Source organism: Ciona robusta, chromosome 11 (assembly GCF_009617815.1).
Source record: "Ciona robusta chromosome 11, ASM961781v2".
Classification (NCBI taxonomy): domain Eukaryota; kingdom Metazoa; phylum Chordata; class Ascidiacea; order Phlebobranchia; family Cionidae; genus Ciona; species Ciona robusta.
Window position 1 is genome coordinate 731373 of NC_143245.1, and position 20985 is coordinate 752357.

The 20985-nt window shown below is 36.8% G+C and overlaps 1 protein-coding gene across 2 annotated transcripts; it reads left to right on the forward strand.

The window, feature by feature from the left end:
* The first annotated feature begins 207 nt into the window (after positions 1 to 207).
* LOC149727567 (uncharacterized) lies at positions 208 to 20842 on the forward strand. Of its 2 annotated transcripts, XM_089888902.1 has the most exons (28): positions 209 to 739; positions 1018 to 1110; positions 1476 to 1580; positions 2005 to 2142; positions 2476 to 2596; positions 2952 to 3023; positions 3425 to 3561; positions 3856 to 4037; positions 4501 to 4687; positions 5020 to 5227; positions 5547 to 5647; positions 6125 to 6357; positions 6654 to 11783; positions 12085 to 12232; positions 12558 to 13267; positions 13412 to 13559; positions 13809 to 14192; positions 14640 to 14924; positions 15262 to 15477; positions 15917 to 16150; positions 16476 to 16678; positions 17037 to 17142; positions 17667 to 17791; positions 18249 to 18376; positions 19297 to 19419; positions 19769 to 19809; positions 20178 to 20219; positions 20289 to 20842. In XM_089888902.1, exons 1-28 carry the CDS (start codon positions 587 to 589, stop codon positions 20478 to 20480), a joined length of 9945 nt encoding a protein of 3314 aa, XP_089745028.1. In that variant the 5' UTR covers positions 209 to 586; the 3' UTR covers positions 20481 to 20842. The 2 variants fall into 2 exon arrangements, with proteins under 2 accessions (XP_089745029.1, XP_089745028.1); XM_089888903.1 differs by lacking the exon at positions 1018 to 1110 and having other exon boundaries at positions 208 to 739.
* The last annotated feature ends 143 nt before the right edge of the window (positions 20843 to 20985 follow it).

Genomic DNA, 20985 nt, shown 5'->3' on the forward strand with positions numbered 1-20985 from the left:
AAAAACGCATGCCAAATTTGCCATTTAATTGTAAAGCTGCAAATTAATACTTATTAGATGTTATTATATCAGCATAAATTTCGGTCCATTAAAATTTAACAAAAAAAACTATATTTCCGCGCGGTAAAATTTTGCAAAAAATATCGAGTTTTGGAAACACTGTTTCTAACAGCCAATCAGAATCCCGGATTTTCGGAGAGGGAGAATTGAATGTTTTGGTGGAAAATAAACAAATAGTAAAAGTTTGTTGTTTTAAACTTATTTGTATTAATATTTTGGACAATATTTAAAATCAATATGACTTTATGAAAGAGTATACGAATAAGAAAGCGCATTTTGTTTCTTAATTAGGCAATAGCAGCAAGAAAAACTAAGTCTTTAACCGTAACCCACCAAAGCCAAACGACTCACGACTGTCGTTTTCCGGCCACGCAAGGATACAGTAAGTTACATTCAACTCGGCATGCAGAAAATAAAATCTAAAAATTTACTTTTTCACTTTCATTTTAGAAGATGTTTACGTAATAAAACTCGTAAAGAGATTTAAATGATTAATATCTGAGTACTTTTAATATTGTGAAGCAAAATGAGTTGGGCAGGTGATGAATGGAAAGATGGTTTGAATCATAAAGCTTTGGGGAAAATAGCGGAGATTGAAAAACAAAATGAAATATTGAAAAAGGAAACGAAACAAAAACAATTCCTGATGGAATCATTGGAGGCTTCATCCAATAAACAAGTAAGTTTAAGTAGAAAAGGCACTAACAAATTTGTGTAATTTGGACAACAGCCATGTCTGCCTGTTATTCTGTAAATATTAATGGGCCTGTTTGAAAAATAAACGTTTGCACGATTTTGCTAATTTGGAGATCAGCAACCTACTTCTTCAGCCTGATTAAAAAAAACAATCCGCAATTTTGATAATTTGGATGTTTTTTGCTACTTTGACAAATACTTAAAATTACTTGTGTTCTTTAATGCAAATTGTATTATTTCTATGTTTATTGATTTTTCCAGAAGCGTAAAGTAGAAGAGGACAAGATAGAAATATCGGCATTGAAGCGTGAAAACCACTCGCTGGCTGAAGATTGTACAAAGTTGCAACAAAGGGTTATTTATTAAATTTAGTTTGTAAATGTTTCACAAAACGGGCTTTTTTCACAAAGGTGAATGAAACAGAACACCCGGTATTTATAGCAACTGTCGCTGCCCCGCCATGCAAGGGTAAATAAGTTACAAATGTCACGATACGTGAACGTGATATATATAATTATAAGGTCATTGGCATGAGTTAGTTGGGTTATTCGTGTAAGCCTTTTTTAGAATAATTTTTTGTTTACAAATGTCCTAACCTACTAGCATTGAATGGTTGATGAATTGGCAGTTAATTTATCAATATGTGCCTGGCTGCCTGCTACAGCTAAAGATATTCATGCTACCAGCTTCACCATGCTAATTAACAACTTATGGTTTAGGTTGATAAGCTGAGTAATGAGTTGAAGCACAAGGAAGTCCACATCAGTGGTTTGGAAGGCCAGTACCAACGTTGCAAGTATCAGCTGGAACAATATTCATGCAAGGTGGGATCCATTTGTTGCGGATGGTAATGGTTTAGGAAGTACTAATTCATGTTTAAGTGGATCACATGGGGTGGAAGAAATGGTTTATGGCAACAGAACAAGGCTCAGTGCCCTTATCAATTTTCAGCCGAGTGCCGATTGTCCAAAAAGGAGACGCTCGGACACGAGTTTGAGCTTGGGCGCGTCTTGGCACATCCCCAGGAAATAGTAATACATGTCAAAGGCATTAAACTTCCCTGCTAGGACACCAGGTTCAATGCTCACAACTAATAGGAGTGCCCTTGGTGGCCACTAAATTAGAAGAATAGAAAAGATTAACTTTTTACCATTCTATTCTATTCTCTGTGGGTGAGGTTTCAGGACTTTGGATTTTGGCAGATTTGGCCCTTCATTTACCATAACCTATAACTTCTATAACATCTAGACACCAAAACAAGGGAAGTCAGTAGAAGAAGAAGCACGTGACTTCAGCTCAAAAATCGGCGAATTACAATCTTTGCTTGACCAAGAAAAGGCGAAAACACGAACACTCGAAAAAGAGATAAACGATGCAAAGAATTCGGTTTGTCTTCATATATTAAGTGTATTGTTAGCAATATTTGATGGTTTGGATAAACTGTTATTGTCTGGAAAGTCTGGTATATTACGAACCACAAACGGATATTCTGCCACTTTATTATTATGTTCATCAGTTCATGTTGATCATTTTTACGAGGGTATTCTTAACAATAAAATTCCCAGATTTGCTTGTTTGTTTTTAATTTTAAATCATCACGATACAACATACAAGGTTGTACCATTAGTTTACTACTACTCAACTGCTGTAATAAAGTAGTACTTTTCATAATAGCTATCATATTTATAAATGTATGGAATATGAAATATCTTATTACAGCAATCGGCCAGGCGACAATCGTTCATGACCATGTTACCATGGGCAACAGATGAACCTTTGGTGACCCCTGTGAAACCTCAACGACCTTTATTTGACCTTTTAACTGGGTCGCCAGTTTCAGGTACAATGAAATATTGTAATGCAGCTCAGCAGCTGTAAGATGTTTTTTTACAAACTTCTAAACGTTTTGACACTTAAATATAAATGAAATGTTGTCACATCAATTTTAGTTGAATCTTAAAATATTAAATTCTAAGCATTTTAATTAGGTTTGTTTTTTATTTTGTGCAAAGTGCTAAAATTTCCCCATTTTTCCAACTTTTGTTTGGTAACATTTACTCTTTACAAGACATGTATATAGAGACTAACACGGTCAAATTTATCAAAAAAGTTTACGGAACTAGGATTAAGTATGTCCATGCTAGGTACCCAAACCATATAGAGTTGCAACAAATTTAACTTAATATTATTTCCAGTAAATGGGAGTGGTGACTCCAACCCACCATTGTTGTTCCCCACCTCAAACAACCAACCCACGCCAACCATATGTAAGTTACATATACATGTTAATATTAGTAGTTTATATTTATATTTTGTGCTCAGTACTCTTACTTCAGCACAAAAATGATCTGTTTAGCCATGTCAACACCCCCTATATTTACCAAGGGGTCACCACTGCTTGTGATAGAGAGAATTCTGATAACTAATGTTTTTTTTCTCCCTTGTTAGGATTAGGCAAATTGGCCAACTCTGGTCTAAACTTCTGACCCCCTGGCATGTTGCTTCAAAGGGCCCACTCATATAGAATAGAAATAGTTCTTCTGCCTATAAACATATACAAATGGCTTTTGGAGTAATATTATTAGGACTTCATATTATAATGTGTATTACCACAAGCTAAAAATAACTTCTTTATCACCTAACAACCAACATTATTCCTCCCCTGCAGCACCACTACCTCTCGTTGCCCCACCTAGTGACGACTCTGACCTGCAGCAGAAACTCACAATCCTTGAGAAAGAACTTGCGATAAAATCTGAAGAAATCTCAGCTTTACATCAAAAGCTAAAGGAATCTGCAGATAAGGTTTTAATTTAACTATTTATTAGAAATAAACTAATCTCTATATTGTTCAAACTAAGAGGCAAATTAATAATACAGAATTTAAATTGACGAATTATATGGGGATAAAAGTTGTTTTCTGTTTAAACTTCCATTTGTTGCTAAAACGTAGAACAACATAAGATGTCACCCTTGCTTTAAAGTCGCCTATGCGCCTTAATTAAGTGTGAAGTCAGTTGTGTAGAAGTACAAGTAGTTGTATAATAATCTATTAGTTAAATATATGTCATCGTAACCCATACATGCAATAAACCACAGGTGTCAGTTGCTGAGGACAAGTTGCAACAACTCGCCAGTGAGGTGACATCGGATCGGGAGAAACATCAGGTTACGATGGAAGATTTGAAGAGTAAGCAGGAGGATAGGAGGAAGAGGAAGGAGAAGGAGTGGGAGGAAGAGAGAAGGAAGTGGGAGGAGCAACTTGTGGAACAGAAGAACAAGTAAGGGGGGTTAATGTTTATTTAATGGGGAATGGGCCATCTTTGGATTAGATTTTATTTCAAATGGCTTGCCTCACTCTAGGATCTTACCCATATAGAATAGAATGTGCATATACAATGTTGGGGAAATGGGCCAACTCTGGCCTAAATCCCAGATCCCATGGTGTGTCTCACTATAGGACCTCACTCATAGAGAATAGAATGTACATATACAATGTTGGGGTAATGGGCCAACTCTGGTCTATATCGCAGGTATCATGGCGTGCCTCACTGTAGGACCTCACCCATATAGAATAGAATGTGCATACATACTGTATACTAGTATATTATACCATAGCATAGACTATACTAAATTACCAACTGCAATGGTTGTTACAGTAGTGGTTTGTTTATTGTATGTATGGGCATTGTTTCAAACTCATATACAATGCATTGTTTCATAATGTGCATTATGACATCACAGATTCAATGAAACACTGTCTGAAGCAAAACGTGATTTGAAAGAAATCCAGACAGAACTGGATCAAACCAGTTTAAACCGGAATAAACTGGATAGTGAGTTAAAGAAAAGCAGCCACAAGCTCTTACAGATGGAACAATTGCATCAAAGTGATCAATCTAAACTTAAACAACTGCAGACATCAGAACAGGTATGATGAAAATTGCAACTATATATTTTATGCAGTTGTGAAATCCTGTGTTTTAGCACTCCAGTTTAATGCCTAAAATGCTTTTACTCTGCTGTTGGGTGTCTATACACAAGCAAAGCCAAAGTATATTGCATTCACCATATTAATCAATTTTCCCTTATGTCCGTAATTAATATTGTAGTTTGACAACTTCACATCAAATTTCAAAATGTAGCGCCTGTGAGTGCAGCTATAATCTTTGACTGTTTATGGCGAAGCATGCTGGGGTTAAGATTTATGCCAGTGTTGTCCCATTAGCCATCGTATATATAAGCATACGCCACGATCCCCAGGTACTTATGAAGGAGAATGATTCTCTTTCCTGTCAACTTGAGAAAATGTCATCCAAACTTGAATCCATGGAAACTCAGCGTGATTCACTCAAATCTGAGAACCAACGTTTGCACCAAAGTGTGTCGGATAAAAAGTTGGAATTGGAGAAATGTAACGCAGAGATTAAAGCTGAGCGTGTCAAGTTTGAAAAGGAAACCAGTAAATTGGGTAATGGGGCGTTGGTTAATTGTTTTCAATGTGCAATGAAGCAGGTATTGTTTTATTGTGAGTTTCTAAACTAGAACAGAGATGAACACAAGATACATTCTTGGCCTGCATTGTATACTGACACATTTTAAACAGGCAACACAATGGAAAAAAGGCTTTCTGTAAGCTTGGGCGCACACAATCCTTCTTGTCAATTTAATATTTTAAAAATTCTGGCTATCTTTGCCACACTATATATAAACAACAGTTCTACTTACTGCTTGTTAACTAAATACAACCACGCATACAAACCAACCAATTCATGCTTAACTTAATGCAGAGGCAGAACTGGATAAGTTAAGAGTAGAATTTAATGAAGTTGAAAAACAAAAGAATCAGCAAAAAGATCGACTCACACAGAAGGAAGAGGAAGTCACTAAGGTTGGGCTGTTGTGTTTGTTCTTGTGGTTGATTACTTTGTGTAAAAGCCTAGAAGGCTTAGGTGTTTAGCTTAGGTTGGTACTTTTATTTGACCAGTAATTCCTTTGTTAGATTATCTATGAACATTTAGATTATAGTATTATAAATTACAATCTTGTTTTAGTTATTTATAAACTTTGAGGTATTACGTTATGGCATACCAGGGTACATGGTACATAGAACATTGCTATCTTGTTATTCATCTTAATAATATTGTGTTTAATTTACCCTTTTGCCTTTTTAATATTCAAAATTTCCTAACTGCCTATGGTTTATTAAAATGTATATCATTGTGATGTAACAAGGTGGTGGTCTTTACTGACTGTAAAAGGAATTTATGTTATTTAAAAACACCTAGTTAATATTGTTTAAATTTACAAACTGCCTGTGGAGTATGATGATTCTATGGTTCAATGAACTAGGTGTATTATTCCCCAGTTAAGATCCCAGGTCTCCTATATAGAGAACAACACCAATGGAACAATCAACAAACTAGAGGAGAGATCTAATGAAGTTGAAGCTTTAACCAAGGAAAACAATATGTTGCTTGAACAAAGTGAGGCCGTGGTTGGAGAACTCAAGAAAACAAAGTGTGATCTTGAGAAATTGAGGGAAAGATATGAAGTTAAGGTGACGGAGGTTGTTGAGCAACATCAGGATGAGGTGGAGGGGTGAGTTTGATGGTTAACTGTGGTCTGTCTAGTGAGGGTTATATCATAGCTGTTTTAGGGCTGTTTCTTATAATGTTTCTATGTAAGTTATAGGCCTAAAAGGAGGGGTTGCTATGACATGTGGTGTCACATAACGTTCATATGTGTTTTTAAGAACCATTGATGGTTAAACTAATAATAAATATTTATTACGTAAAAATAAAAAAAGTTTTATTTGTCTGAATAAATGCAGAAGGACTTATTTTAGTATCATCCCGACCTACAACAGTTTATATAAAAGTGTTCATGTATTTCAGATTGAAGACAAAGATTAAAAACCTGAAGGAAAACTCACAGGAGGAAGTCCGGAGGTTGATGTTGGGAGCAGAGGAGGAGATGAGGACTTTGAGTGGGAGGTTGAAAGATCAGGAGGGTCATCTTCATCAACTTAATGCGATGTGCGATGAGAAACAGAGGATTTTGGATGGGTATAAGAATAAGCTGGATGAGCAAGTTGCTTGTGCCGAGGCGGCGAAGGAAGAGCATTTTGTTCTTAAAGAGGAATATAAGAAGCTCTGTGAGCAAGAGGGGGGAGTAAAGGATCAAGTTTGTAGGTTGGAAAATCAACTGAAAAGTCATCTTTCTAAAGTGCAAGAAATCTCTGGGAGTAAAGCTAAGTTAATGGAAGAGCATAAAGTTCTTGTTCAGGAAGCACGAGCTGAAGCAATTGAGAGGAGGAGTTTGGAGGGGAGGGTACAAGATCTGGAGGCGCAAGTTGTGGGGATGCAAAGAGCATTGGATGCTGCGGAAGATGATGTAAGATCATTTGAGGATGTGAAGAAAAAGGAAGAGATTGCGAGGGAGGAGCTTGATAATCTCAAGATGAGGATGGTTGGGGAAGCAAGCAGGATGAAGGGATTGGAAGAAGAGGTGTTGATGCTAAGATCAAACATTGAGATCACAGCAAAGGAGAAAGATGAAAATGCTTCGGAGCTTTCAGAGTTGACTAACTCGATCCAGATAAAGGTTACAAAGTATGAGAACTCACTGGATGTGAAAGAGAAACAAATACAAGGATTGGAAACATCTTTAGAAGAAGTTCAAATGGAAAGAAATTATTTGAATCAAGAGTTGGTGGCGTTGAAGGTAAACCATCAGAATGAGCTTCAGAAACATGATGTGACATCAGCATTAGTGGAGCAGTTGAAACTTAACTGTCAACAGAAAGAAACAGAAGTTGCGAAGAAAAGTCAAAACTTGGAAGAACTTGAGACACAAGTTTTGGAATTGAATGAGAAATTGATTAGTCATCAATCTGAGGGGTTGAGGCTTGTGTCTGCTAATCAAAAGCTACAAAACCAAGTTGCAAACCACAGTGCGGTGGTTGAATCATTACAGCAGGGTGTTTGTAAGCTTGAGAAGGATAAGTTGACTTTGGTTGAAGAGATGGCGAATCTAAAGCTTACTAGTGATAGTGTGGTATTATCGTTACAAGAAGAAGCTGAAAACACACAAAGTAAAGCAAGAGAACAAGAGGTTTTGTTGAAGACAAGGATGGAGGAAGTTGAAGCTTCAAGAGAAAAGAATCGCGTCTTGGGATCGGAGTTGGAAAATGTTGGGAAACTATTTGAAGAGTCAAAACTCCAGGTCGAATCGCATGAGAGGCATGCCAAGGAACTTGAACGTTTGGTTGAAAATATGAAACAAGTTATGGCAGAAAAGCAAGATGAATATGAAGAGGTGTTGGTGGGGATGAGATTGAAATGTGAAGATGCAGAAGATAGGTTAGGTGTGTCTCAAAGTGAAGTTGAGAGTTTGAAGTTGTCTTTGGAGGATGTTATGTCGGAGAAATGTAAAGCGGTTGATCTTGCCCAACATACAGAAGAAAGCTTAAAGGCAGTTGAACAAGAGGTTGTGAAACTGACTGAGGAAGTTGTAAAGTTGCAGCAAATGTTTGATGATAAAATAAACGAATTGAATGAGAAGGAAGAACAACTTGAACAAGTGAAAAACTCAACAGAATTCTTGGAACAATCTGTTCTTCTTAAAGAGTCTGAAAGTGGGAGGATTTCTCAAGAGTTTGATGAATATCGTGAAAGAAATGAACTTTTGGTGGAAAGTTTAAATAAAGAGAAAGATAATCTAAACTCGAAAATTACTGCACTGCAGTCTGACTTAGACAAAAGTAATAATGTGATTTCCGGTCTTAACAGTACCTGTCAAAGTTTGGAAGTAAGATTGGAAACACTGGAACATGATCTTGCTAAGTCTGTTGGGAATGCTGAACTCTTGGAGATGGATATGGAAAGCAAGGATGAGATTCTGTTGAAAGTTGAAGAGAAGTTGTCGCATGCCGAAGATTCTCTTTGCCAGAAAGAAAGTTCTTTGAAAGATAAAGAAACTGAGTTGATGAAGCTGGAAGAGGAGTTTAAAGGGAAGATGGGTTTGGTTGATGAATTGAAAAGCAAGAATGAATTTATTGGATTAAAGTTAAAGCAGTGTTACTCTGATCTTGAAATAAAAGAAATCCAATTAAATGAAGCTGATTTGAAATTAGAAAAAACTGGAAAATCTAACTGCGGTTTATTGGAAGAGTTGCAAAAGGTGCAAGCTTTGTATCAAGATGTAGTTTTGGTGAAACAACAAATGGAGACAGATCTACAAGATGTTAAATCTAAAATGGAGCAACAGATCCAAGTTGTTGATAGTTTACAGGAAAGTTTGGAAGAATCTAGATCTGAAAATAAGAAGTTGGTATTGGAATTGGATTCCAATGTTTTGAAGATGAGTGGGCATGAAGAGGAACTTAATGGATTAAAGTCTGTGGTGAAGGAAACGCAAATTCAGTCGCAACAAATGGGTGAGGCGCTGAAAGAAGAGAAGATAAGCCTCGAGAAAGAATGTGAGAAATCTAGAGATGATTTGGAGGTTTTGAAGGTCAAGTTTGAGGCCTTGGTCAAACGAAAAGAAAAGATAGAAGTTGGTTTGGAGGATTCTCGTGCTCAGAATGAGAATCTTGAGATCCTTTGTAATCGTTACATGGAGGATAATGCATCACTTCGAGAGGAGGTTAAAAGAATGAATTCAGATTTGGAGAAGTCCTCCAAAGCTCTTGTGGATCTTGAGATGCAGTTTAATGATGTGGAGTGGAAGTTGGAGGATGTGGAAGTCAAGAATAGAGATGTGGTGGAAAAGATGACAAGAGAGGTTGAGGTGTACAAGGAGGAGAGAAACAACATGGAAGGGGAACTGAAAGCTCTTCAGTGTGTCCTGGAAACTAAAGAGGAAAGAGGATATAACACCAAGACTGAAGAGCTTATGGATCAAATTGATAACTTAAAAATTTCAAATGAAAAAGTTTTCAAAGATTTGGATCAAAAGATTTTGGAAACTGAAGAAGCTTTGGCGGAAGTTCAAGAATTAAAGATTTTAAATGAAAGTCTTGAAGAAAAACTTGTAAAATCTACAGAGGATTTAGCTTTGGTGGATCAACAATATAAAGAACAAGTTCAAGTTTTGGAAGGAAGGTTGGAAGATGCGGAAGATGAAATGAAGATGTTGAAAGAAGAAGCCGAGAACGGGAACCACCAGCTGGACTGTCAGGTTCAACGTGGGTTGGACCTTGAAGCTGAGATCTTGGTGTTGAAAACCAAGCAAGATGATTTGTTGTTGAAGATTGGCGAGAAAGAAGAAGTTCTGTTAAGGCTTAGTGATGAAAATAAGAATTTAAATGCTGAGAGAAACAACTTGCAAAAAGATTATGAAGAGTTGCAGATGAAACTTGAAGTTTCTTCTCAGGAGTGTTCTGTTCTTCGTGAAAAAGTTGATTGTGAGATTGAAAAACATGAGGCTCATGTTAGTGAGCTTGAACGGAGGGGTAAGGGCTCGGAGGAAGTGAAAAGCTCCCTGGAAGATAAAGTGGAAGAGTTGGTGGAGCAGTTGGAGGGTTTGGGTGATCAACTTCATAGAAGGGAAGCTGATAATGAAGGGTTGATGGAAGAAGTGAAACGTTCACAAGATGTTGTTGCAATGAAAGATATCGAGTTACATGACATGGAATATAAATATCAACAACTTGAAGTTAACCTTAAAGATAAGGAAACACAATTTGCTGATTCCATGGCTACATTAGAAGCAAACATGTTGCAAGATAATGTTGATCATCAGCATAAAGTTGAAGAGTTGTATCTTAAGGTTGGAACTCTTGAAGATATGAACACAAGACATGATGAAACCATTGAAGGATATGTTCAAAGGTTGGATGAATTTAAATCAACTGTTGCTGAGTTGGAAATAGTGAACCAGAGGTTACAAGATGATCTGGAATCAAAATCATTGAATATTTCTCATCTGGAAGAAGATATCTGTAATTTAAAGGAAAAAGAAGAGAAGTTGTTGAGGGAAATTGAAGAAAAAGGCAATTTAGAGAGTTTGTTTGATGAAAGACTGATGCAAGGGAAGTCTGAGGTTGAAGGGTTAAAAGAAGAACTTTGTCAAAGTTTGCAACGTTCTATGAAGTTAGAAAATTTTTGTTCAGATCTCAGGAAAGCTGCTGAAGAAACTGAGAAGGAAAAAGATTTGAAATTGGAAAGTTTGGAACAAGAAATAGAATGTTTGAGAAAATCGGTTGAAACATCTGAAAATGATTATGAAGAAAAACTTAGTTTAAAAATTCAAGAATTTGATTCTGTGAAAGAGAAATGTAGAGAAGTAACATGGGAGCTGGAGTCTGTTAAAAGACAAAACGTTGAATTGCTTGAACAGTGTGTGGCTGGTAAGGAGAGAGTTTGCCATTTGGAAGAAAAAATTGAACTGAAAGAAAATGAAGTTTCAGTGAAAAGTGAAGACTTGGAAAAAATAAAGCTGGAGCTGTGTTTCGAACTTGAGAAAAATACAAATTACTCGGAAGAAACAAGAAAACTTGAAAATGAAGTGAAATCTTTGCAAAGTCATGCTATGGAATTGCAGTCTCAGCATAAATCAACATTAAATGGATATTGTGAAAAGTTACGAGTTACTGAAGAAACAAATAAAGTGTTGGAAGAAGACATCAGTGTTGCCAAGTTAAAGTTAGAAACTTATTTCGCAGCACTGGAAGATAAAACAATGAAAATATCAGAGTTGGAACGAAACATTGAATGTTTGGAGTTGAAGTTGAGAGAAACTGTTGAAGTTTTGAATGAAACTAAATTGAAACTTGGATCAGTAGAGTCTGAGAACTCAACGTTAAAATATGGGATTGAAAATTCTGAATCTGGTTTGAAAACTCGTGTTAGTGAGTTAGAAGCAACCTTGGTTGAAAGGGAGATGTATGGGGAACATATGAAAAAAGAGAATGTTAAATTGAAAGATGTTTTATCTTTAAATGAACAGAAATTGCAAGATTCGTTGGTCGAAGAAAGAAGATTGAAATGTGAGATTAAAACTTTGGAGAAAGATAAAGAAAGGTTTGTATTTATTGTGTTTATATTATATTTACATTTATAAGTGTTACCTTTTAAATACCATTTTAAAATATAATGAACAGTTAACATAAAAACAATGACAATATGCTTGCCACTTGGCTTGGGTATATCTGTTGAGCCTATTATTGTATTTGGGGGTATTTTATCCTATATGGGTTACTGGATGAGATCCTGTGATTTAGGCCAGAGTTGGCACATTACTTCAACACCCAGGATGCTTATGTGTCTTTCATGCAACCATTGTAACAAATGTGAGTTTAAGCTTCATTATTATCTTCTTCAGCTTGAAACAACATTCTATTTCCATGGAAACGAAGATCACTGAACTGAAACAGCAGTTATCAGTTGCCATAACAACCATCGATAAACTGCAAGCTGAACAGCGCCTACATGTGGATGCTGTTACACTCGCCGAGAAAGAAAATAAAGAAGTAAGTCTTCTTCTTATATAATTTGGAATCTATGATTTCTATCTTAACATTTTTTCCCATTTTTAGCCTTTAAACTGATAGTAGCTAACATTGTAAAGGTATAAAGTTTGCTTTACAATGTTATCTACCACAACCAAGCAGAGCCAAAGTATATTGCATTCACCACATTAATCAATGAGGTTCCCTATGTTTGACAACTATTAGTGTAACTGTATTTTAACAAAGTCACCCCAGATTTTGATAAAAATTCAAAAACCTGATGCAAGTGACCACCATGGCTGTTTAAAGAATCAATAAAAGGTTTCTTAACTTGAAATATTCTTAGGTTCGTAGCGAGCTTGAATCTACGATCCATAAACTGAAGGATGATCTCGAAAAATCAAGTTTGAAGATCAGCAACGAAGAAATGGAGGTTGAACAACTTAGAAGGAAACTGGAGGATTCTAATTTGAAGTTACAACATTTGAATCATGACTATGATGTCATAAATGTGGATTATGAAGCTTTGAAGGGACAAAGTCAAGATGCTGGAAATGCGATTGAAGAAAAATCTGTTTTAGAGGAAAAGTTGCTCGAAATGAGAAAAGAATTCGATTCAAAAGTAAAAGAAAACGATGAAATATCGGGGGAGAATTTTAAACTTGAAAATGAGGTTTCTATGTTGCGTGAAAATATCACGGAAGCACAAAGTCATCATGACTCGATGGTTTGTGGGTTGAAAGAAGATAACCTTGGGTTGGTGGGTAAAGTGGGAGTGTTGGAAAGTGAAGTGGATCGGTTGAAGAGGGAGGGTGCAACAGTGGTGGAACAGCTGGAAGGTGAAGTGGATCGGTTGAAGAGGGAAGATGCAATAGTGGTGGAACAGCTGGAAGGTGATGTGGATCGGTTGAAGAGGGAGGATGCAATAGTGGTGGAACAGCTGGAAAGTGAAGTGGATCGGTTGAAGAGGGAGGATGCAATAGTGGTGGAACAGCTGGAAAGTGAAGTGGATCGGTTAAAGAGGGAGGGTGCAACGATGAAAGAAGAGCTGGAAGGGTATGTATAAGTAAATTATCGTATGTTACACTTGCACAGTATAAGCTAAACGTAAACCACTAATAAGTCTGTTGCTCTAGTTACTTTTGCAGCTGTATTACAAATTACAATGTTTATTTTACTAATATTGAAAATTTGTCACAGTAAACATAATGAAGTCGCAAACCTGATGAAACAACTTGAATCAACTGAATTACAAGCGTCAACTTTGTCTGCGATGGTAGCGGAGTTGGAAGCAGCACGTGATGTTCATGTGGGGGAATATAAACAACTGGATGATCAATTAACAAAGGTGGACCAATGTTTTATTCTGTAGATGGTATATTCTGTTGAAGGTGTGAATAAATATTCCTACAGCGCAGTGGTTAGTGTTACCTCTAGTCTCGGATAGGGGTTCAAAGCTCGATGCTGCTACCATTGTTTGGTGGGCATATTTGTCCTTGTGTAAGACACTTAACAGCAATTGCTACAACCCAGTACACCTTCTGGATTCAAGTAATTCATATTAACAAAGCTGAATTATTATATCTTTATACCACAGGTTAGGAGCGACTTCAAAACAGAGGTAGCAACCCTTGAGGAACGAAATAAATCCTTGGAACAAAAGCTTGAAGCTTCCTCTGATGATATGAGGGTTAAAGACGAATATATTGTGTGTGAGAAACGCGAGGCGGAAGAATTACGAGCGAGGCTTTCAGTGGCTGTGGCGAACATTGAGGAGTTAGAGGGATTTAAGGGACAGTTCTCGGAGATTGAAAACCGCCATAAAAACCTCGTATCTGAGTACGAGTGTATGGAGGTTGAGTTGTTGAGGGTAGGTGGGGAGAATGATGATCTGATGGTGGATGTTGGAAGGTTAAAGGAGGTTGTAGAGGAGAGGGAAGGTGAAGTAAAGGGGATGAGGGAGAAACTTCATCTGCTGGAGGTATGTGGGGTTTATATTATGGTATTTATGTTGGGAAAATGTTTACGTGCTCAAGTTTTTTATTTTATTCTTTATGGGTGAGGTCCTTATCAAGGACCTTGGATTTAGGCCAGATTTGGTCCATTACCCCAACACCCGGAATGCCCATTTAGGTCCTTTGTGTGACCGGTGCCGTGACACGGCATATTTTTTCGATGAAAGCATCTAAACCACGGCACCAGACTCCTTAATAGTTAGTAATATATTCGCATAATAGTATAATGTATGGAATACTTTGTGTAAAATTGGTAAACATTTGGCTACCCCTGATGTTCGTTATGCAACCTTCTTTGATTATGATTGGATTTAAAGCCTCAAGTTTTATATATATACCAGAGGAGGCAAAAAGCTTATGTTATCTGCTAACAGAAGTAACACAATCTTATATAATGGTGGGTTATTTACCAGAATGTTGTGAGCGAAGCTGAAACGAGCAACTCACAAATGTCCACGGAGCTTCGGAAGTTAAACGAAGCCATCCAGCGAGAATCCTCCATCTCTAAGAGGAGAATCAGCTCCATGGAAGATGAGAATGAAGATCTAAGGAGGGAGGTGGGAGTTCTCCAGTTGGAGGTTGATGGAATGAAGAAAGAGGAGCAGGGAGCAAAGGATGCGATGATGATGAGCGAGGATCGGATCCGGTTATTGGAAGATGAAGTTGTGATCTTGGAGAGGGAGAAGCAAAAGTTAGAGGTTTGTAGGAATTGTTGTGTTGATTATTTGACTATTTGAGAACAAGATGATGTGGCTTGACATCAACATTTACTTTTTTTCTGTATTTTTACCACTGCAAAAACAGAAAACATCATTTATTGTCCAACTTTTTAAACAAAGAAACAAGTGTCCCCTGCAAACAGCTTGGTACCTGTGGTGTAACAACAAAAAATATATTTTAAATTATCTTTAAGAAGAAGCACGTTTAACCCTCTAAATTCACTTATAATCTAGCAGCAAATATTAAGTTTCCAACAATTTGAAGTCAATCTTATTGTGACCCAGATGTCAAAAATAAAGTTTTTATTTATTCCAGGATGCTAATGATAAATTAAAAGATGATCACTCTCGTCTCCAACTGGATGTTGCACAGTTGAGAGTTGATCTTGAAGATGCGGGATCATCATTACAGAGGATGGGGGAAGATAAAGATGGTTTGATCCTTCAAGTTGAGAGGTTGACAAACAATCTGTTGGAATCTTCACATAATCTTCACGAGTTGCAGTTGGTGTTGGATGATCAAAAACTAAAGGTTTGTATAAACTGGTTTATTAACAAAGGTGTAGTGTTATAGGTGCCTGGTGTGGAAGTAAGGGAACAGTCGAATTACAAACATGGTGGCAGCGACGGCATATGTTTTAATCAAATAATAACTTCTTGCTTCTACACGCTTGCTTTTTTTATCTCAACTAATTTAATTTCACTTGTTATCTATAACACCTACACCAATGAAAAATAAATTTCACTTGTTATCTATAACACCTACACCAATGAAAAATAAAACAGTTCGACAAGTATATAAAGTCCAGTGTATTAGATGGTGGACAATAAACAAATAGACCTTATTACCATGTTGTGACTACTGCCCACTTATGGTACTTAACTGTATTTGAGCAATAACACTCCAGGTTCACTGAGAACTTAATAACATGGCGCGTATGTAGATACGTGTGTTAATGGTGTTGTTTTAGATTGAAGACAATGAACAAACAAACATTGTTACGATGTTGGATCTTCAAACCACCAATGCTGGCCTTACAAGGAAGGTTTGTGATGTCACAGAGAAACTCATTCAAGCGGAACAACGCGAACAAAACTTCGAGTCACGGTTCAGTGAGTTGGAAGCGAGGTCATTGAAGCGCGACATTGAGTTGGACGAAGCATCCAAGAAAGCCGTCGTGGATTTTAATCTTATGCGGAAGGAGGTGGGCTGTGGGATAATATGTGTTTAAAAACAAAGGGTTTAAAACACAGGGAAAGCAAGGGTTATTAGCAATGTGCGTTGATTTTTTAAAATTACAGAAAAAATTACTGTGACAATAAAATGTGGGTAGACCCGCCTACCCCTCCGCTCCCACCCAAGTTAGACTTATAACATGGGTGGGGTTGGGGTGGTGGACAATCTGTTTGGGTTGGTTAGGGTTCAAAGCATCAGCAGTTGATTAATAGAAGTTATTCTTAGTAATTCTCACTCTTACTCCCCGCTAAAAGTTTTCTCAATCGCTGTATAATGTAAATCCCTTCCATCAGGTTGAGGTTTTGGAAGCAAATAACGTCAAACTAACCGAGGAAATCGAGAATTTAAAAATCAACGAAGTTTTATCGGACTCGAAGCTCGAGTCTGCGTTGGAATCGCTCATGCACGCAAGGGAGGAACTCAACCGTGAAGTTACGTGGAACGAGGAATTGAAGAAGCAAGTTGAGGGTTTGCAGTCACGTTGTAATGATAATGTGTGAGTAATCGGGGCAAGCTAAAGTGATCACTTTGTGGGTGGTTTATCTGTATGACTTACAATTTGCACAAGCCATTAGTTGAGCAATGTCTTTAAACTGTTTTAAACACATATATCGGTTTAAGTGGCTGGCATAAAATCCTGCATTCTTTGCTTATGATAGTGTCTAATCAGGGAGCCATGGCACTGGGAGTTAGTTGTGCCTTATGCCCACTGTCAACCCATAACAAGGGTGTTCTATTGACCACACTATGTGTTCATATGCATTTTCGGGTTACAAAAACATATATCTTAAGTTTAGGCCAGAGTAGGCCTATCACCCTGTTGAATTATAACAATAAAGTCTTTATGTCACCAGAGTAAAGCAACTAACAGAGGAAAAGCTAAAGTTGGAAAAAGAAGTTGAAAAAATAAGCGGGAAACTTAAACTGATGACGTTAACAGCTCGTCGTAAAGAGAAAGAGGTGACAATATCTATTTAAGTATTTTACTTGGTGTGTATTTATTATAATAGAGTTGAAAGCAAAAATTGTGGCATAAAATAAGACTATGTATTTGGAGGTGAACTGAAAGTGACAACAAAGAAATGGTATTTGGAAACGTCTGTTTTTAACATTTCCAGCCAATGCAGTATGTTCTCGACATCACAGTTATGTTTACCTGAATAATGTTGGTTCATTAAGAGTCAATGTAGGTGCTGATTTTTCATCCAAACTGTTGTGTTGTGCAGAAATTTACTCTCGCTAAAGCATGACAGTACCACAGATACAAATTGAGTTCTGAGTGATTTTAAAATTCTAAACAATGTAAAGAAACCTGGCATACCATGGGACTTGGTGTTTATACCAGAGTTGGCCCATTACTTGTTGTGGCAGCATGGGTGTCGGGTTAATGGGCCAACCATGGCCTAAATAACCCGTCCCATAGCATGCCACACAGCATGACCTCACCTATATAACATACAAGTAACCAACCATTCCTCCCACAGTTGATTCGATTCCAACATTCCTTCAAACCTCCTGTGCACTCAACCGATAAGTCACATGACTCAGAATCCAGCCAATCAGGGCACAGCAAAGTTGTGAGGAGGAAATCACCTCGTAAAAGTGGGGGGTAAGATGGTGCTTGGGTTTGTTGTATATACTTGGTGTTGGTTGGTGTGGCTACCTATAGTTAAGAGGTTACGGGTTCAAGGCTTGACACCACCATTGTTTGTTTGTATGGACAAGACACTTAACGACAATTGTTCCAACAAGTGAATCATTATGGGTGGTTTTAATCATCAGCCATACACAAAAAAAAATTAGTCTGAAATACATAACCCGTGTCAAAGTTACGTTCGTGGTAACTTGTAAGCGGGCACGGGGTGTATGAAACAGTTATAACGACTGTTGTTGCCCCTCCATGCAAGGATAAATAAGTTACATACGATCAATGATTATTCAACTTAGACACCCCCTATAAGTAGCCGCAGCCTATCCCTGCCCGACCACATTTATTTGAGACCATAAATTAGAGTTTAGATTCAGTTAAAGATAAAAAACAAAGTTTAATTTCATCCCCCCCACAGAAAATCCCTTCGAATGTTGGTTCGTAACGACAGCGAATCCACCCTCGCACCCTGTGTATCGGAAGGAACATCAGGGTCAGCTTCACCTGTTTATCAACTTGAAGGCTTGCCTCATTTGGTTAAGAAAGGTGACATATATGTAACATGTATGCGTGTAATGTGTTATAGCTTATTACAAATGTGTATATGGCTTTAAACAGTGGCGCAGCCAGAAAAAAATAAGGAGGGGGTTTAATCATAATATTTTTCAAAAAAAAATTTTTTTTTTTTTTTGGGGGGGGTTTAAAAAGAGGGCGTCACGACCCCCGAAACCCCCTGGCTGCGCCACTGGCTGTAAATGTACTAATGACACGCTACTATAGTAGTTTACTACAATCTACAATACACACTGTAGTCTGTGAATCTTTTACTAATTAACAACGTTTATAAAAATGTTTCGGCGTGTGTTGTGTAAAACTGTTATAGTAATAGTATATGCTGCAATTGAGCTATAACAGTTTTACACAACATGTGTTTCGCATTTGTAAAAGTTTCACGGACCAGTGTGTGTGTATTGTAGTAAACTGCTTTAGATACTTTGTGTTTTGCAACTTTCTTATCATTGTGGATTAGTTTAGATTTGTTTTGTTACGTAATCCAACCTAGCTACTGCCTACTAATGTTGTTGATCATATAATTTCAAATGCCCGCTTAGGCATAAAACATTGATGTTATGAATATGCAATCAAGCAAAACTAAATGGATTATAATTTCATGAACCAATGAAACAGGGCCACCAGTATGTCTGTTGTCTAGACACAAATTATCAACTAATCCATGGTTTGATCCAATCTATGACATTACTGGGTTGTCTATATTGTCAGTCATACAGAAAACAATCTCCCACAAAGTTACATACGTGGTAACTTGTAAGCTAGCACAAGATGTATGAAACAGAACACCCATGTTATAACGATTGTCGTTTCCCCGTCATGCGAGGATAAATAAGTTGAATTAAATAAACTAAATAAACATTAGTTAAAGCAGAATAACACATGAATAACTTTAGGTTTTGCCGACATACCACAAGGCTTCTCCAGCCCCCATGTTATGCGACGACAAAACTTGACCAAAACCAAAGTTCTCGTTGCTGAAGCATTGGCAAGTAAGAAGCAACCATCTCATGCACAAGGTGTGTATTCTCATTTGTATAAGGGAGTAGGAAACTTATGTATTTACAAATCAGGAGTTTTGTAGCAAACTTTCAGCCGACTCTGGTCTAAACCCCAGGTCCCATGGCTTACCCCGCTATAGAACCTCACCCATATAGAATAGAATGTATATATACAATGTTGTTTAGACATAAAGGGTTTTAGATTTCTGGCATTGTATTTTTAATATTAACTTGACATGGATGTGGGAAAAGGTGTCTTATATATAAATTTAAAATCACTTAAACAAATCCAAAACTTCAAATCCTTACTCGTTTTAATACTTTCTTATTAAATTGATTTATTCTGACTTGAATTGTTTGTTTTTAGAAACGAGAATAAAGAAGGAGAAGTCGCCATCTAAACCACAGGTAGGTTATGTGTGATATTACTGTTGTGTATTATGTAGGGTATTTAAGCCAACTGTGGTCTACATCCCAGATCCTAAGACAGTCCCCACAATAGGAACATTTAGAATATAAAGAAATGTAAGTAAAGATGTAAGATCCTCAAGTCTGTATTAAATCTTAAACATTTCAAAGTCTGTTTTTTTATTCTATACTTTACAATTTTTAACAAAGTTAAAATAAAACAATCACAAAGTTACATACGTGGTAACTCGTAAGCAGGCACGAGGTGTATGAAACAGAACCCCCGTGTTATAACGACTGTCGCTGCCATGCTATGCGAGGATAAATGTCAACAAAGTTACATTTTTTCACCCATTTTATTTTATCAGAAACTGCATCTTGGATCAAAGTTGATAAAAAAGGAGAAAAAGGTACAATTTTACAATTTCCCCAATAAATTTACAATATTTCTATTTTCTAACCAACAAAATTGTCTCTAGCTTGAGAAATCCCCTTCAAGTTCACTTCTCGAAGCTCCAACATTGTTACAAAACATAACAAACAGTCCGAAACAATCTCCCAGCTCTCTACTCCCTCCTAGTGGTCGACAAACAGCGAGAGCGTTGTCGTTAAACTCCGCCGATGAAGTTCATTCATCGCAACATTCGGTCGATAATTGTAAAACACAATAACAACTTTTTTACTGCCATTTCTTTAGTTTCCATGTCACTGCAGCTACACACCCCATTAGTTGAATATTTGTTCTTTTTCACAACTTATCATTAATTTAGTTGACGTATACTTTGGTTTCATTACAAATCTCATTTTTTGCTTACTTTTTTATAATTTTTTTTCTATTGTAATTTTAGTGTTTTTCATTTTGTATTCGGAAATAGGTGTGTACGTTCAGACAACTGCCATGTTTAAAGGAATTGTTCAATGTGTTTTATGGCCATACACAATTTGTTTTTGATATAAAAACTACAGGAATTTTGTATTTGCAAAGAGATATACACCATAGTTCTTCATTTTAATAAATATTTCTTTTCAGGAACATTGGCTTCTCTATATAAGGGTTAAATATTCTGTTTTAGTCAAAAAATACGGGTTATTAAAACAGCTTTAATTCTATAAATAGAAAATCGATAAAAATTCCTGAAGGTTTTAAAATCACATTATTGTGACGTTGACAATTTA

Coding starts and splice junctions, on each gene's coding strand:
- LOC149727567 (XM_089888902.1), top strand. CDS start 587: ATGAGTTGGGCAGGTGATGAATGGAAAGATGGTTTGAATCATAAAGCT. Junction 3,024..3,424: donor CCAACCCACGCCAACCATAT/GTAAGTTACATA, acceptor CCTCCCCTGCAG/CACCACTACCTCTCGTTGCC. Junction 5,228..5,546: donor AAAGGAAACCAGTAAATTGG/GTAATGGGGCGT, acceptor AACTTAATGCAG/AGGCAGAACTGGATAAGTTA.